This window comes from Cucurbita pepo, chromosome 19 (genome assembly GCF_057944985.1).
Source record: "Cucurbita pepo subsp. pepo isolate OVF chromosome 19, ASM5794498v1, whole genome shotgun sequence".
NCBI lineage: Eukaryota > Viridiplantae > Streptophyta > Magnoliopsida > Cucurbitales > Cucurbitaceae > Cucurbita > Cucurbita pepo.
In genome coordinates this window covers 712635-730732 of record NC_141816.1, presented here as the reverse complement: position 1 = coordinate 730732, position 18098 = coordinate 712635, and the positions used below count along the sequence as shown (strand labels likewise).

The window sequence follows — 18098 nt, the reverse complement described above, 5'->3', positions numbered from 1 at the left end:
CATTATCGTTGACCAAGACAAAGTCCGCTCTTCTTGTACCGAATATCTTTTATTTAATTACATTTTCGTCCACCATTTTTTAAAATTAATTTTCTAAAAATACTTTTAGGTAATAATAAAATTATTATTTCGGTTTATTTATTTGTCTTTTTATATATATTTATTTAAAAAAAATTAATGGACAATTTTCCTTTTTTAATATAAATTCTATTAAAAACCTATAAAACATTCTAATAAATCTATTTTAGAAAAAAAAAATATAATAATAATATAATGTATGATGTTTATTTCTAAAAATTTAAATTTAATAATTTTCACCTCTTAAAAAACATATATACATTTATTCATTTACTCAAAATATATTTATATATAAAAATCGGGTAACGATGAAATTAAGTCAAGCTAGAGAATATAATCTCGTTTCCACTCTCATCGGTTGACTATTATTATTAAACTTAATTATATTATAATTATAAGTATGAACGTATCTAGATTTGACATAATTTATATTTGTAAAACACTTGTATCAGTCATTTGACTTTTTATTTAGAAGTTACAATTTTCTCGTACACGGTTAATGATTTGCCTGAAACTCGTAAACTATATTGAACTAAGCTCAACTCAACTGATTAAAACGTCCTCGTTGGGATATCCCACTACTAATAAACACTAAAATCAGCAATATCACTAGGTCAATAACAGCTCATCGAGTAAAAATTTCAATGGTCGGTTGATTAAAATTAGGATCCCAAATTGCATCCGCCATAGATCTTACATGTAAAAGCTTCAAAAGTGTCTTTCGAAGCTAATATGAAATAGATTTCTCGAAGTCAACAGAAAAATTATTGTCTATTGCTAATATTATATCTTCGACCAAATGCTTAAACGTTCGATGAAAACGATCATTATAGACAATTTTAAATGGATTATAAAGAGAGCATGAGATCATTTCCTTAGTTTTATGATGATGCTTTAGAAATTTTTGACCCATGTGGAAATTGTGACCAAAATGATTGATAATTAAAACATATTTGACTAATAATTCAATATCAACACATACCTAAGTGAAGCATTACCTAAACGGTTACTAATTTGATGAAAAACTATAACAGCTCGAGCTCATCGCTAGTAGATATTGTTTGCTTTAGCCCATTATGTATTGTCGTTAGTCTCACGGTTTTAAAACACGTCTACTAGAGAGAGATTTTCATACTCTTATAAGGAATGTTTTGTTTCCCTCTCCAACCGCTAACAGATATTGTCTACTTTAGCCCGTTACGTATTGTCGTTAGTCTCACAGTTTTAAAACACGTTTGCTAAAGAGGGGTTTCCATACTTTTATAAGCAATGTTTTGTTTCCCTCTCCAACTGATCATGGCAGTTTTAAAATGTGTCTACTAGGGAGAGGCTTTCACATTCTTATAAAAAATGATTCGTTGTCCTCTCCAACTGATCCTCACCGTTTTAAAACTCATCTACCACGGAGAGATTTCCACACTCTTATAAGGAATGTTTCGTTTCCCTCCCAATCAATGTGAGAGCTCACAATTCACCTCGTTTAGGGGCCCAACATGACTCACCAAACAACAGTTGCTTGTTCCCCTCTCCAACCCACATGGGATCTCACAAAAACAAAAGAAAAAACTTCACGAAGCTTTTAAACAACGTACACTCAAAAGACATAAAATTTCTCAAAAAACTATACTTGTTGATAGTGATATTCCCGATCTTAAATATTAAACGAACAACATACCGGTAGAAGGTGTGGTAGGGCGAAAGGCCTATGCAGTGATGGTCCACTTTTGGTTTAACATTCTAACAACTTTTGTACGCTAATATTTTAATTTATTTTAAATAAAAGTGTAATTTTGGTGATGTTTATATATATATATAGATAATTTTTTTAGGTTATTTGAATGGTTAGGGAGGAGGAATAGGCCACTTTCCTTTCAAATTCCATCCATTGCTGTGGCTTTGATTACAAGCGGCAGGTTTGTGTTCCCTTTATCGTGTGTTTATTTCACGCCTGCCCTTATAAACAGCCTTCCTTCCCCTTCTTCCATTTGATCTCCTCAAAAAGCTAGAACAGAGAATCCTCTGCTCCTTCTTCTTCTTCTTCTTCTTCTTTTTCCCCCCATACCCATCTCGATTCAACCATTTCCGCTTTAATTCGACTCCTGATCTTCATTTCCCCAATACCCATTTCGTATTTTTCTCCAATTTGTTCATAAACTTCGCCCAATTTCAAGATCGTCGTTGATTCATGGGGAACTGTTGCGCTGCACCACCTCGGGACACTGAGGATCATCTCAAAGGGAAGAAGAAGAAGAAGCCGAATCCCTTTTCAATTGATTATGGCGTTAACCACTTCGCCTGCGGTAACGGCGGCACCCATAAGCTCACCGTCTTGACCAACCCCACCGGTCGTGAAATTGGGCTTCAATACGAACTGGGTCGGGAGCTTGGCCGAGGGGAGTTTGGGATTACGCACCTATGCACCGATAAGGTCACCGGAGAGAACTTTGCTTGTAAATCGATTTCGAAGAAGAAGCTTAGAACCGCTGTGGATGTTGAAGATGTTCGGCGGGAGGTTCAGATTATGAGGCATTTTCCGAAGCATCAGAACATTGTGAGTTTGAAGGATACGTATGAAGATGACAACGCTGTTCATTTGGTTATGGAGCTTTGTGAAGGCGGTGAGTTGTTTGATCGGATTGTGGCTCGAGGGCACTACACAGAACGCGCTGCTGCTGTTGTTACAAAGACCATTGTTGAAGTTGTTCAGGTAATGAATTAAACAAATGGTTTGGATTCTTTTTGGATCATTCTGGTTGTGATATTTTGTTTCTTTGTATGTAATTGGTTTTTGAAGAGTGTTTTGATCTGCAAAATATGATTTAAGGATCAGAATTGATTATCTTAATTTAGAAACGCTAGAGAAGCTAGAGGATATTGTCTGTTTTGGCCCGTTATGTATAGCCGCAACTTCACGGGTTTAAAACCCGTGTACTGTGGAGAGGGTCTAGCCCTACTCCGATCAGTGTCTTGCACCATCCGTAACATTTGTAACAGCCCAAGCTCACCGCTAATAGATATTGTCCTATTGGGCTTTCCCTTTTTGGGTTTCCCCGGAAGGTTTTTATAACGCGTCTACGATGGAGAGAGTCTAGTCCTACTCCGACTAGTGTCTCGCACCGTTTGGTAACTTGGCTCTGATACCATTTGTAACTGGCCAAGCCCATTGCAAATATGTTCTCTTTTGGATTTTCCTTTCAGGTTTCCCCTCAAGGTTTTTGACTAGTGTCTCACACCGTCCGATAACTTGGCTTTGATACCATTTGTAACAGCCCAAACCCACCGCTACCAAATATTGTCCTCTTTGGGCTTTCCCTTTCGGGATTCCCTTCAAAGTTTTTAAAACGTGTCTGCTAGGGAGAGGTTTCCACACCCTTATAAGGAATGATCCGTTGGTTGGTTGGTGTGTTACTTATTACTTCTCTTGTGGTTCAGATGTGTCACAAGCAGGGTGTTATGCATCGAGACTTGAAACCCGAGAACTTTTTGTTCGGAAACAAGAAGGAAAACGCACCGTTGAAGGCAATTGATTTTGGATTGTCAGTGTTCTTTAAACCTGGTATGCTTTCCAATGGCCCCTTTGCATGTTTTGGTGTATTTTGCTCTTCATTTGTAGCGTATGTTTTCTCTTGATCGTGAACGTGATCGTGATCGTGACCGACTCTTTCAGGTGAAAAATTCAATGAGATTGTTGGAAGTCCGTATTACATGGCTCCCGAGGTTCTAAAACGAAACTATGGCCCCGAAGTAGACGTCTGGAGTGCTGGTGTTGTACTCTACATTTTGCTTTGTGGTGTGCCACCATTTTGGGCTGGTAAGTATTGATCTAACATATACAAATGTTTTGTTGTATATGTTCTGCTTAACTTTTGGTCGTCTCGATGCAGAAACCGAACAAGGAGTTGCGCAAGCAATTATACGATCAGTTCTCGATTTCAGGAGAGACCCTTGGCCTAAAGTTTCGGATAATGCGAAAGACCTCGTGAGAAAGATGCTTGATCCTGACCCGAAACGGCGACTGACTGCACAAGAAGTGCTCGGTATCGACTTAGCCTTAAAAGAAATTCAGTTTCTGTCAAAATAAAGCTGCATTAGGTTGAGTGTTGTGTTTGTTGTTTGTACAATGTAGATCATCCATGGTTACAGAATGTGAAGAAAGCTCCTAATGTGTCCTTAGGAGAAACGGTGAAGGCAAGACTTAAGCAGTTCTCTGTGATGAACAAGCTGAAGAAAAGAGCTCTAAGGGTAAATTTGTTTTATGTTCAAATAATTTACGATGGCAAATCTGATATCATGTGAGATCCCACATCGGTTGGAGAGGAGAACGAACCATTCCTTATACTAACGGAGTGTTTTAAAACCTTGAGGGAAAGCTCGGGAAAAACCCAAAGAGGACAATATCTGCTAACAGTGGATTTGGGCGGTTACGAATGGTATCAGAGCCAGACACGGGTCAGTGTGCCAGCAAGGACACTGGGTCCACAAGGAGGTTGGAGAGGGGAACGAAGCATTTCTTATAAGGGTGTGGAAACTTCTCCCTAACGGACGCGTTTTAAATCCTTGAAGGGAAGCCCAGGAGGGAAAATCCCAAGAGGACAATATCTGCTAGCGGTGTGTTTGGGCTGTTACAAATAGTATTAGAGCCAAACACCGGGCGGTGTGCCAGCAAAAGCACTGGGCCCTCAAAAGGGGTTGCAGAAGGGAACGAAGCATTCCTTATAAGGGTGTGGAAACTTCTACCTAACGGACGCGTTTTAAATCCTTGAAGGGAAGCCCAGAAGGGAAAATCCTTGAAGGGAAGCCCAGAAGGGAAAATCCTTGAAGGGAAGCCCAGAAGGGAAAATCCCAAGAGGACAATATTTGCTAGCGGTGTGTTTGGGCTGTTACAAATAGTATCAGAGCCAAACACCGGGCAGTGTGCCAGCAAAAGCACTGGGCCCTCTAGAGGGGTAACGAAGCATTCCTTATAAGGGTGTGGAAACCTTCTCCTAACGGATGTGTTTTAAAATATTAAGGGGAAGCCTGGAAGGGAAAACCCCAAGAGGACAATATCTGCTAGCGGTGATCAACATCGTCATTATTGTTTCTTGCCATATTAAGACGTATTCTTCGGGTTACTTTCAACAGGTAATTGCTGAGCACTTGTCGGTCGAGGAAGTTGCTGGTATAAAGGAGGGGTTCGATAAGATGGATACTAGCAATAAAGGAAAAATTAATATAGACGAGTTACGAGTAGGTTTACATAAATTAGGCCATCAGATCCCGGATACCGATCTTCAAATTCTGATGGAAGCTGTAAGTTCATACCAAAACTCTCTCTTTTCTTTATCTCTATCTCAATACATTGAAGTAATTTGAGATTACATTCTTTCAGGGTGATATAAACAAGGATGGATATCTAGATTGTGGAGAATTTGTAGCCATTTCCGTTCACCTTAAGAAAATGGGCGATGACGAAGTGCATCTAAAGAAAGCGTTCGATTTCTTTGATCTAAACCAAAGCGGTTTCATAGAAATCGAGGAACTTCGAGTGACCTTAGCCGATGAGATCGAAGGAAATTGTGAAGAAGTCATTAATGCCATTATTAACGATGTTGATACAGATAAGGTCAGTAACATCTTCTCATTCAATATTTCGTTTTTTTGGTCAATAGAATGATGTGGACACATATAACTACCCCGGTCCCGGCCTGGCTTTTCAAACAAGAAGGAAAACGTTAGGAATTCTAGTTTGACTTCGATGACAACCTACGAATAATTTGATCTTTTATATAGCTAGATTTCGTCCTTTGTTAACACTTGAACGTGACCGAAACAATCAACAATAAATGTCATGATCGTGCAGGACGAGCGAATAAGCTATGATGAGTTTGCGTTGATGATGAAGGCGGGTACGGATTGGAGGAAAGCATCGAGACAGTACTCTCGAGAGCGGTTCAATAACTTGAGTGTGAACTTGATGAAAGATGGGTCATTGCAAGTAGAACAATGATGATTTCTTCACAAACAGCCCAAGTTGCTCAACAAATCTTTGGTTTACTTCATTATTCTTTGTTTCTTTCCATTTTTTTTCCATCCTTTTTTAAGGTGGAAGGTGTGGATAGGACTTACAATTCTCATTGTAAATATGTGAAATTTATTTATAGCATCCCACGGTACGGTCACGTTCTGTACTTCTCGCTTCTAAGAATGAAAACTATTCATTCATAAAGACAAACACGAGTCTTTTCAACATGTTTTATCCTCACTCACATGCATCTCAAGAAAATTTCTAAGACCACCGAACATAGAAAATTTCTAGGACCAACTAGTAACTGGGTTTAATTAGCTTACTTGTAGGTTCTTTATTCGTCCATGAGTCATATCATTTGCGTTCGTTGAATTGTTTGTGGAGAGGCTATTATCTAGGTTCAATCAGAGTCTGGGTTTTGGTCCCATAATTTCAAAGTTCCTCATTTTTCGACCCTATTAGGGTACTCATTGGTTCATCAGAACTAACCATCTAGTAAAGTAAACTAATCATGGAAGTCTATTCTTAACCAACCATTCGTCTTCTTTTTTTCTTTGGTCGACTTTCTTCGACAATCATCTCTCGTTGATTGTCATAATCCATCGTTGTCTATCATTCTCTTTCCATGAATTTATCCTCGTTGTATTGTCTTTCATCTTCATTGCACCGTTGATCATCTTCATCGTACTACTCTCATCTTCATCGCACTTCCGTTCAACGCCAGCCATTCATTTTTGTTACATTGGTGTTTGTTTTTTTTTCACGCATCGCATTCATTTATAACTTATAATTTTTTTTTTATAACAAAAACAAATAACATATGTCAATAATTCATGTCGGATGCTTAATAAAATAGACTCTCGAAGTTGGTGGAAAAATTGTAAGGAGGGAATTATTGAAGGCTAATTGTGTAATTGCACGTAATTTTTTTTAAAATAAATTTAAAAATAAAGAAATGTTAGAATATACTCGATCGTTCATGTTAATGAAAACTCGGTATAGTTTCTCTTTTTGTGTGCTTTTGAGGAATATTTGTTAACTTTCGATATGAAATAGATTGGTGAAAGGAAAAACCAACATGCCTTTTATTTATAAAAAGATGCTTTATTTCGTACCAAAATTAAAGGTTAAACAATATGTCTCTCGTAACCTTAACAAAGATGTCTCTTTATTGGTACGTTGTGATATTAAGTTTAAGGGAATCTCGATATACCTTTTTATCTTGTTTGATCGTTTAAGGTATCAAATTTAAGATGTGTTTGTAATGCCTCATGTTTAAGATTCGAGTCAGAATTTGAAATTTGGATATGACACCAAATGGGTCTGGCATTACCCTATATTCTCTATGATATGACTGTATTACCTACTCGATTTTAAGGTTTTTATGATTGAGTCATCGGAAATTAAGATGCATCTTATTGGTATAGGTAGTTACTATCAATTCTTTTGTAATGACTCATGCCCAGGATTTGGAATCCGGATTCGACACCTAATCGCCTCGGGATTCCCTTGTGACATGGTTACGTTACCTACTACTCGCTTATTAAGAGTGAAGATTATCTCCACTGACCAACACGAGACCTTCTAGAATACTGTCCTCACTCACAAGTATCCTACGAAAATTTATAGGAGGTTACCGACATAAAATTGCTCCAAGTAAAGTACGCTTGACTGTATGGCTTCTATGATTGAGCCATTGAAAATGAAGGTCCACTTTGTTAGTATAGTTAATGACTTTCGATTCTTTTATGTCTTTCTTCACTATTTTATCCTCAGCATCTCTCTCTTTCTCGTTACAAAAATTCATTAATTCAGATTCAGATTTTCAATCTAAATCATTTACGGTATATTGAGTTAGATTTTTTTCGATTTAGGTTCAGTTGAATTTTTGAAAAACCGAAAATTTAGGTTAGTTCGCAAGTTGACATTATTTTGGTCAGGTCAACTCTTCCAACTGAAAAATACGGCTGCATTTAATCTTGCCCTACTTCTAAGATTATTATGAAAATTAAGAATATTTGAAGTGTATAATCGATGTTAGTGATGCGTTGTGACGGGTGAACATTTAATATTTGAGATTTATGAAATTTGACTGATTAATGTAACATGGATTATAGATAAATGACTTTTTTAATAATTAAAAAAAAAACTCGACAACCCAACCTAATCCAAAAATTGGATTGAGTTTAGTTGAGTTGTAAACTCTATTCGGATTGTTCGGGTCATCCGTCTAACCAACCCGAAATTTTGAGTTGGTCCAAAATATTTCTCGGATCCAACTCGTGTAAACTCCTATTATTTATTATCATTATTTAGCAATATCTTAATTAATTGTTAATAAGTTAAAACAATTTAAAATTATTTGACTTTGAAAGCGAAAAGGCTGATTTGGACTACAATTTTCATTACATCCACTAATTTTCTAAGAGATTTGAGATAAGTTTGAAAACATTAAATGTTGCAAAAAGTGGCAGATTCCACGTGGCTAAACCAAGAACATGCCACGTGGAATACCTGTTTTTTATTAGAGGGAACAAACAAATTATATCGCCAACTGGCAAATGATGCACAATCCAATGGCCACTTGAGTGAAAACACTATGATTTATTGTGTGTCAGAGCTGACAAGGAAAGTGATGACGTGGTATATATTTATCTTTCTCTCTGCCACGTGGCTTCAACTTAACGGCCCTAAATAAATAAATAAAAATGGGAAGGGATCCTCTGTGGCTTACCCTACAGTGAACCCTCATGTGGTTTGTTTTTCTTTTTTTCTTTTTTTGTGAAGTTAATTCCAAAATTAGATTATATTTGTTAGTGAGAATTTGGAAATTAAAACTTTATGTTTGGTTTATTATTATTATTATTATTATATTAATTTAATACTATTGTATGTTAAGAATTAGAAATAGAAATAGAATTGGGATCGAAAGTATGTTCTTGATATTCATAAACTTTAAATAGGATACAAGCTACCAACAAATACCTACCAATAAAGAAAATATAAATTAATTAAATATTGAGAATAAAATAAAATATACTATAAATAAAATCATAAAAGAAAAAATATTAAAATATAATATTTAAAATATATTTCATAACTAAATATATCTCACCTGATACAAAATTAATGTTGGATAATGGTTTTTTATTTTTTTAAAATACTACATAAATCCTAGCCAAATTTAAAAAGTAAAATATATATATATATATATATATATATCCTTGTTTTTTTATTTGAAAATGGCCATCTCGAGAAATTAAATTGTAAAAAAGAAATTAAATTGGATTTTTTAGTCGGCCCTATGCTTAGTAAATAAGGAAATGATTAAACGACAAAGATTTTAGTTTAATAAATAACATCATAGTACACAACAGCCGTAGAATATTAATTAAATATGATAATATAATATAATATTATATTATATGATTTAATTAGTATTAAATAATTAAATCATTATTGAATTAAATAATTGTTCTACCACCGCCTAAGAAATATCTTGCCAGCTCTTCGAGTTTTGTGCCACGTTTTGTTTCTTTCCACTCTTTTCTAAAAATTAACCTTTTTTTCTTAATTGATGAACTTGATAGGTCAACCTCCCCTTGGAATTTGGTTCGGGTCGATACGGGTAACCGATGGCTATCTTTAATGACACGAACCCTTTTACGTAATCAAAACTAAAATCGCTAATTTCGTCAAACGAGAGTATCACTTGCAGATATACTATGTTTTGAATGTAGGACGAGACCTATTACTCTACAAAAGTTCTTAAAGACTTTTTGTTTCAGCTTTCCCGCTTATTGTTTCGAACCCTTTTATGGAATCAAATATAAAATCATTAGCTTCATCGACCGAGAGCATTCATTGCAGACAATGTTTTGAATGTTAAACAAGAATTATTATTATACAAAAAAAAAAAAAAAAATTAAAGACTTCTTCCTCCGCTTTCCTGTTTTTTAATGTTGGATGAAAGTCCCACATTGACTAATTTAGGTAATGATCATGAGTTTATAATCAATGAATAGTCTCTCTATTAGTGTGAGACATTATGGTTAGAGTGGAGAATATCATACTATTGTGCAGACCTAAAATTGTAATTTAGAGAGGTTTTTTTATTTATTTTTATTTTATTATTTAAAATTAGATGACGTCAGATTTGAACCGTCATAGTTGACGATATTTGGAATTTTAATTTTAATTTTTTTTTTGTATAATTGTGAAGTTCATGTATAATTTTAAATGTGTAGTAGACATAGTGATAAAAGTATTTTACATTTTTTAATAATTAGAATTAATTCCATTCAAAAGATTCATGATTAGTGCAATGGTCAATTAATGAAAAGGTTATTAATATTTGATTAATAATAAGATTATTATTAAATTAAATAAATAAATAAAAAGCTAAAGTAGCTAAACACATCGTGTGAGTTGTAACAAAAGCAAATAATAACTTTTAAGATATGTTTTTAGAATATTATTTAAATATTAAAGTGGGAATTTAAATAACTAAACTATAGTTAGATACGAGCATACACAGGTTGAGTTGAGTTGACAGATTATTTTTTAATTATTTTTTAAAAAATACTTATCTACCATACATATTATATTAATAACTAAATTTTCGTAAAATTCAAATATCAAACATTTATAAATCGCAATAAATATAAAAGTAATTTTTACGAAATAAACTAATTATCGAAAAATAATAATAAAATAAAAAAGTAATTTTTAAATTTTTTCCCAAAGAGAAATAAAGGATTATCCTATAAAATATATTTATCTCCAAACAAATATAAAAGACACTTCAAAGTGGCCCTTGACTCTTCGATTTCCCATGTGCCGCATCTCATACCCTCCCTTTTAATTTTTTTTTTATAAAAAATATTTTTCAATCATTTAATATTTACTCGTATCGTTATATATTAATATTTACTCAACTCAGCTTAACTCATGTACCTTCTTTCGGCTTTCGGGCTTCCTCTTAAAGTTTTTAAAATTTAGGTTTCCATATTCTTATAATTCATGGTTCATTCTCTTCTCCAACTGATGTGGGATATTGCACATTTCGAAGTGAGTTGGACATCTGATTATGGACTTATAAGATAAGAGAAAGTCGCAGGACTAGAGTTTTCCTTACCGAGTCCGCACATGTTTTTTACGAATTTGGCACTGAACCTATAAGATAAGAGAAAGTCGCGCAACCAAAGTTCTCCCTACTGAATCCACACATTCTTCGACCCGACACATGAAGCTGAAGTAGCTCGAGATTGCGAGCACGTAAGATTTTTTCCCGACAATATCATACACTTGGTATCAATCTTCTAGGGACAAAACTAAAAAATGGAAGGGTATCAACGATCAGAAGTGGTTTAAGGCCCTCAACTAATAAAGGAAACACAAATTTCCACGTGTCGTGATCTGGTGCGTCTGGCAGAGGAACTTGCTCGACCTCTCACCCTATAAATACCGACTTCTTCTTCTTCCCCAACTCACTCGATCGTGTTTTCTGTGTGAGAACAACTTCATTTACAAGAGCGCGTTACGTGCTTCTTGTTCGTTTGTTTTGGATTTTTTTTTTTTCCATTTTCCATTGTTTCTTCTTCCTCTCTTACAAGCATTCCTTTCAGAGGAACGCTCTTTTCTTGTTCTTGTTCTTCTTCTGTTTCCGGCGAGGAGACTTGACGCAGCTTCCTAAGGGCTAATCGGTGAGTTATTGAGTTTTTCTGCTGGAGGTTTTGGTTGTGATTTTTTTTTTTTTTCCCTCTTTTTCGAGTTTGTGCGTCTCTGTGGCGTTGATTGGGGACAATACTCGGAACTTAGTTGGCGGTTTTGTGAAGAATTTCGTAGTTTACACTCTGTTGAGGTTTTGGGGGATTTGATAATTTCTGGACGTGATTTTTTTGGAGATTTTGTTTCTGTGAAGTAACGTTTCTGTTCTGAGTTCATGTACATCCGAATCGAGCTTCAGGCGGCCGGAGTTATGAGTTTGAACTCTACGCGATGATTCTGTTATTGGATCTTGTCTCAGTTCTTACCTCTCTTTGTGACTCTTGAGCGTTTTCCCCTAATTCCTTGCGGTCGCGACGAGTTTTGGACTTCAATCTGATTATTCATGGACTGAACCGAACAAGTTAGAATTGAACAGAAACGAATTTGAGGTTTTAATGGCGGTGATATTAATTTCAAATCTAGCAGAAAAATAATTCAAAAGAACAATTCAATTATAATTTGGTCTGAAATCGATGAGTTGGAGAGATTCAATCTCCTATGAGGTTCAATCTTCTTTGATTCTCTTTCGCGTCACTTCCTGCCAAAGGTGAATTTTATTGTTTTTCCCCACAATCAATTGCTTGTTTGAACGAACATCTCGTTTTTTCTTTTTTGTTTTTCTTTTCTTCCCGCCCGGGGAACTTGAGAAAGCAAGCCTTTAGTCGGTTTCCCTTTACACGGCGGTGAAGAGAAAACATGAAAACCGTGTCTTATTTGTGGTCCGTTTTTCTTCTTCTTCTTTTTGACCTTTTTTCTCTCATGGATTCCTTTCATATATATTCTTTTTGCCTCCTTAGACCATCTTATTTCAAATATAATATACCCTTATATTCTTTAATCTTTCAACTAATTAAGAATTATTTATCCTCCGCCGTTGATGTAACCAAGTGGGAATCCAGCTTGATTCGACAGAAGGGAGAAGATGCTAAATTAAACCCAAAACCCTCAGTCAGTCTTGAACTGAATCCGATGTCTTTGTTTCCTGCAATCTGTAGTCTTCTTAATTTTCCTCGCCTCCGGCTAGGTCCTCGTCTCGGAGATGCTAAGGGCAGCTTCGTTATTGCAATTGAGGTGGATTTCTGCTCCCCCATGGGAGTCTTATGCCTCTCTTCGTCCGACAATCATAGGATTTCGCCGTAATCGTAGAAACTTAGGTTTTCTTCTAAATTTCAAACCCTTAGGTTGGTGTTAGCGATGTCCAAGGAAGATTGCATCGTGTTCTTCTCTTCCGATCTTGTTTCTGATAGTTCTTAATTTATTTTGGGTATTTTTGTGTTTCTAAGTCGCTGATTTCAACTTGGTTCTATTTTATTTTCATGATTTCTGATTGGCTGGTGATGGTTTTTCTATTGTAATCTCGTGCAGAATCTGTTCGGTGCTCAACAATGACGATCACCCCGAAGATTTCCGTTAACGATGGCAACTTGGTGGTTCACGGAAAGACCATACTGACTGGAGTGCCTGACAACATTGTGCTGACCCCAGGATCAGGCCCTGGACTTGTTGCTGGTGCATTCATTGGTGCCACTGCCTCACACAGTAAAAGTCTGCACGTTTTCCCCATCGGTATCTTAGAGTAAGTACACAAACCCCTTAATGGTTCTTCCAAGTTTACAGATGAACTTAGACTCAACAATCAATGGCTATAATTTCAGTTTACTGTACTGTATAGAAGCTAGTGAATGTTTAGTGATTGGATTCTCTTTGATTCCTTAGCTGGGTAGATTTTAGCTAATATGATTTGAGTATTGGATTTGGAAGAACAAGAAAATAGTAATGGTACGAAATATGAATCGTTCTGATTTATTTCAACCTCATAACAGGGGTCAGCGCTTCCTGTGTTGTTTCCGTTTCAAGTTATGGTGGATGACTCAGAGAATGGGAACGTCTGGGAAAGACATCCCTTTTGAGACCCAGTTCCTGCTCATGGAGAGCAAGGGTGTTGATGGGGAGGATCCTGATAATTCTTCAACCATCTACACTGTCTTCCTTCCTCTCCTTGAAGGCCAGTTCCGTGCTGCACTGCAGGGCAATGACAAGAACGAGATGGAGATTTGCCTCGAGAGTGGTGAGTAGATCATGATCACCAGACAATTAATCTGCTGTAGGAGACACACACACCCTGCTGTCCTATTTATTTAGTTCCATCCTGGTGGTCGGTAGTGAAGAAGATATAACATTCTGTTGGGTGGAGCTGTGATTAATGAGAGCCAACCTTGCTGGAGAAATCATTTAATTATCATCAATGAATGAATCGAATTAATGGAGTTTTATAGCTCTTGGAGGAGAATATAGGAAGGATCAAGTTCCAAAGAAACGAAACGACTTGTTTTTGTTGGTGTTTGAATTGGTTTTGCAGGAGATAATACTGTTGAGACCAACCAAGGACTCTCTCTGGTCTATATGCATGCTGGGACAAATCCCTTTGAAGTTATCAATCAAGCAGTGAAGTAAGTTTCCAAATGAAGTTTAACATTTTTTGCCTTTTTTTCATACACATATAATGCTAACCAAACTTCATAATGATTACAGGGCTGTTGAAAATCATATGCAAACATTTCTACACAGAGAGAAGAAGAAGGTCGAGAAATCTTCGTTTTGGCATTTTGGCGTTTTGGCATATATAATTTTAACTAAGCTTCTTCTCTGTTTTAAGAGTCTCAACTGTGTTGTATTGTCTTTTCGCAGTTACCTTCCTTCCTCGACTGGTTTGGTTGGTGTACTTGGGATGCCTTTTACACCGATGTCACTGCTGAGGGTGTTGACGAGGGTCTCAGAAGGTAATAGAAATTGTTGTTGAGAAGTGAAATATGGTTGTTGCGTCTTGTAATGTTTCACAAAATTAAATTGTTAAATTGTGGTGTGTTGCAGCCTATCAGGCGGAGGGGCACCTCCAAAATTTTTAATCATAGATGATGGTTGGCAACAGATAGAGAGCAAACCAAAGGATGCTACTGATTGTGTTGTACAAGAAGGAGCACAGTAAGACATTTGCCTCTTTTTAACTCTCTGTCTCATCTCCTTTTATATTAGACTTTTGTGGATATGCTCATCTGCTGTTAGAAAGCTGCTTATTATTGCTATCGCCTTAGCAGCTTTCGAGCTTATTATTTGGAGCCCTTTTTATGGAATCAAAACTAAAACCACTAGGTCAATCGACTGATAGTGTCCGTCACAGAAATACTACAATTTGAATGCAGGATGAGAACTGTTATTATACAGAAGTTATTTTGAGAGCTTCTTGCTTTAATCATCTCAATAGCTTTCGATCTGCTTACTTAAGAACTGAAGTTCAAATCGTACGATCTTATTATAGGTTTGCGAGTAGGCTGTCTGGAATAAAAGAGAACCAAAAGTTTCAGAAAAATGGGAAAAACAATGTACAGGTCCCTGGCCTGAAGGTGGTTGTTGATGATGCCAAGCAACAACACAATGTGAAGTAAGTGTTCGATGCTGTGATATCTCATTTTTTTCCCCATGCCATAGCTTTTTACGTTGGGCCACGAACGTTAGTTTCTGATTCATGTCATATCTAATGCAGATTTGTGTATGCTTGGCATGCTTTAGCTGGTTATTGGGGTGGAGTGAAACCAGCAGGTCCAGGCATGGAGCACTACGAGTCTGCTTTGGCATACCCGGTCCAGTCACCGGGTATGTTGGGCAACCAACCAGACATAGTTGTAGACAGTTTGGCTGTTCACGGCATTGGCCTTGTGCATCCAAAAAAAGTCTTTAATTTCTATAATGAGCTTCATTCCTACTTGGCTTCATGTGGAGTGGATGGTGTCAAGGTTGATGTGCAAAACATTATCGAGACCCTCGGTGCTGGCTATGGTGGCAGGGTTCAACTCACTCGTAGCTACCATCAGGCCCTCGAAGCTTCTATTGCTCGAAACTTTACCGACAATGGATGTATTTCCTGTATGTGCCACAACACTGATGGTCTCTACAGTGCCAAACAGACTGCGGTTGTGAGAGCTTCTGATGACTATTACCCTCACGATCCTGCCTCCCACACCATTCATATTTCCTCTGTGGCTTACAATTCTCTTTTCCTTGGAGAATTCATGCAGCCTGACTGGGATATGTTCCATGTAAGAAACGTTCTGCACCCGTATCAGTCATCACGACGCCTTTAACCTGTAATAGTTACACTGATGTGTACATCTCTGCTTTGTTTTTCAGAGTTTACATCCCACAGCTGAGTATCACGGAGCTGCTCGTGCGATTGGTGGAGGTGCAATCTATGTCAGGTAACTTATGTCCATGGCATGTTTGTTAGCTTTGAATTTCAAGTATTATAGTAAGAGATGGTCTAATCTTGTGCAACTTATCACAGTGACAAGCCAGGCAACCACAACTTTGAGCTGTTGAGGAAGCTAGTTCTGCCCGACGGATCAGTTCTTCGTGCCCAGTTACCTGGACGACCAACAAGTGATTCTCTGTTCAACGATCCAGCTCGAGATGGAACCAGGTTTGCTGCTTTTTCACTTTCTTCCTACTGTCTATCAACCTCTCATTAGAGACAACTATTGATAATCAGTTGTGTTTACCTCCCTTTTGCAGTCTGCTCAAAATTTGGAATATGAACAAGTGCTCCGGTGTTGTTGGAGTATTCAATTGCCAAGGAGCTGGCTGGTGCAGGATCACAAAGAAGACTCGCGTTCACGACGAGTCTCCTGGTACCCTCACCGCCTCTGTCCGTGCAGCCGATGTCGATGCTATTTCGCAAATTGCTGGTGCCGATTGGAAGGGAGATACTATCATTTACGCCTATCGATCTGGGGAGGTAATTCGATTGCCAAAAGGCGCCTCGGTTCCAGTTACACTCAAAGTATTGGAATATGATCTTTTCCATATTTCCCCTCTAAAGGTGCGCAACTCTTTTCCCCTCTGCTTCTTTATTTATCAACTCATTTAGTGATTCATCAAAGTGATCTTGATTTTTCAGGACATCACCTCGAACATCTCTTTCGCACCCATTGGCCTGCTCGACATGTTCAACACTGGTGGTGCTATTGAGCAAGTCGATGTCCAATTGGTCGAACCAACGCCCGAGTTCAACGGTGAAGTTGCCTCCGAGCTGACAGGTTCTCTCCCCAACGATCGACGCCCGACAGCTACAATTACTCTAAAAGCCCGAGGATGTGGAAGGTTCGGCATTTACTCATCTCAACGACCTTTGAAATGTAGTGTAGACAAGGCCAATACTGACTTTGCCTACGATGAGGCAACAGGGTTAGTCACATTTGCGCTCCCTATCCCGACAGTAGAAATGTATAGATGGAGCATTGAAATTAAGGTTTAAGCATGAACGTTGTATGCTTGATTTGCATAGATTACATGTTGCCATATCATTTAATGGCATAGCATAGAGAGAAAGAGAGAGTAGAGAGAGGAGGAAATTGGGATGAGTGTATGTCAATGTAGTGATATATTATCATCATATATTATATATGATGTAATGATTGAAGGGTGTAATGGGTCGAGTGTATTTTCATTATTGTAATAATAATAATTATTGCTCATTGGCCTTTTATGTTACTCTTATTTTGCGGTTTCAGCCTAATTGAAATCGAAATCGACGATATAGTTGGTCAACTAGTATCGCAGAAAATCTGATCATAGAAATGTTTATAGTAGTTTTTAGTATCGATTTGAGCCAAGAATTGATGTTAACAATTCGATGAATATTCTACCCTGAAAGACTCTTCTCTAAGGCACAAAGGACCCTCGACAACACATCTAGTTAGAAGGTTAGGAATTAATTATTTATATAAATTATTTTATGAGGATTTACGAGGTTGGAGAATTAAGATAGATTAACTAATTGGTGACTCTCGTGAAGGACCCGATGGACATGGAGGTGCAAGAAACTATGATAATAGAAATGGTGCAAATTATGAAAGGTAAGTTAGACAACTTTTCTTTATCTCGAGGAAAAGGAGACATAAGAGGAAAATGTTTTAGTAGAAACCGTTAGTCGTCGAGATAATGTTCTCACCTTCAATGTTTTAGCCATAAAATTTATTATCACTTCAATCAAATTGTTCGACTTCTACAATTGATAATTTTGCCATAATGAATTAAAAGGAGAAAACCGATGGTCGCATTTCAATTAACGAATTATACTTATTGATAACTTTATATATATATACATACATATATATGTACGTACGTATGTATACATACATACATATGTATGCATGCATATATATATATATATATATATATATATATTAAA

General features: G+C 36.8%; 2 protein-coding genes across 3 annotated transcripts; both read left to right on the top strand.

The window, feature by feature from the left end:
- Window positions 1–1924: 1924 nt before the first annotated feature.
- LOC111780951 (calcium-dependent protein kinase 32) lies at window positions 1925–6248 on the top strand. The gene is made up of 8 exons (XM_023661319.2): window positions 1925–2785; window positions 3511–3634; window positions 3746–3889; window positions 3963–4115; window positions 4205–4320; window positions 5203–5370; window positions 5450–5683; window positions 5921–6248. The coding sequence occupies exons 1-8, from the start codon at window positions 2264–2266 to the stop codon at window positions 6065–6067; spliced, it is 1608 nt and encodes a 535-aa protein (XP_023517087.2). The 5' UTR covers window positions 1925–2263; the 3' UTR covers window positions 6068–6248.
- A 5318-nt stretch (window positions 6249–11566) lies between these two features.
- Window positions 11567–17393, top strand: LOC111781297 (putative galactinol--sucrose galactosyltransferase 2). 2 transcript variants are annotated; one of them, XM_023661809.2, is made up of 13 exons: window positions 11567–11790; window positions 13220–13430; window positions 13678–13922; window positions 14214–14304; window positions 14387–14435; window positions 14543–14634; window positions 14726–14836; window positions 15171–15293; window positions 15396–15948; window positions 16040–16107; window positions 16194–16328; window positions 16421–16727; window positions 16806–17393. In XM_023661809.2, the coding sequence occupies exons 2-13, from the start codon at window positions 13240–13242 to the stop codon at window positions 17160–17162; spliced, it is 2322 nt and encodes a 773-aa protein (XP_023517577.2). In that variant the 5' UTR covers window positions 11567–11790; window positions 13220–13239; the 3' UTR covers window positions 17163–17393. The 2 variants fall into 2 exon arrangements, with proteins under 2 accessions (XP_023517577.2, XP_086976256.1); XM_087120130.1 differs by lacking the exon at window positions 11567–11790 and adding an exon at window positions 13014–13035.
- The last annotated feature ends 705 nt before the right edge of the window (window positions 17394–18098 follow it).

Bases quoted from the DNA above. Each gene is read 5' to 3' on its own strand.
- LOC111781297 (XM_023661809.2), top strand. From the start codon at position 13,240: ATGACGATCACCCCGAAGATTTCCGTTAACGATGGCAACTTGGTGGTT. The intron at 14,305-14,386 runs GTAAGTTTCCAA...TAATGATTACAG, and splicing joins GTTATCAATCAAGCAGTGAA to GGCTGTTGAAAATCATATGC. The intron at 14,635-14,725 runs GTAATAGAAATT...GGTGTGTTGCAG, and splicing joins GTTGACGAGGGTCTCAGAAG to CCTATCAGGCGGAGGGGCAC.
- LOC111780951 (XM_023661319.2), top strand. From the start codon at position 2,264: ATGGGGAACTGTTGCGCTGCACCACCTCGGGACACTGAGGATCATCTC. The intron at 4,116-4,204 runs GTATCGACTTAG...TGTACAATGTAG, and splicing joins GACTGCACAAGAAGTGCTCG to ATCATCCATGGTTACAGAAT. The intron at 5,684-5,920 runs GTCAGTAACATC...ATGATCGTGCAG, and splicing joins ACGATGTTGATACAGATAAG to GACGAGCGAATAAGCTATGA.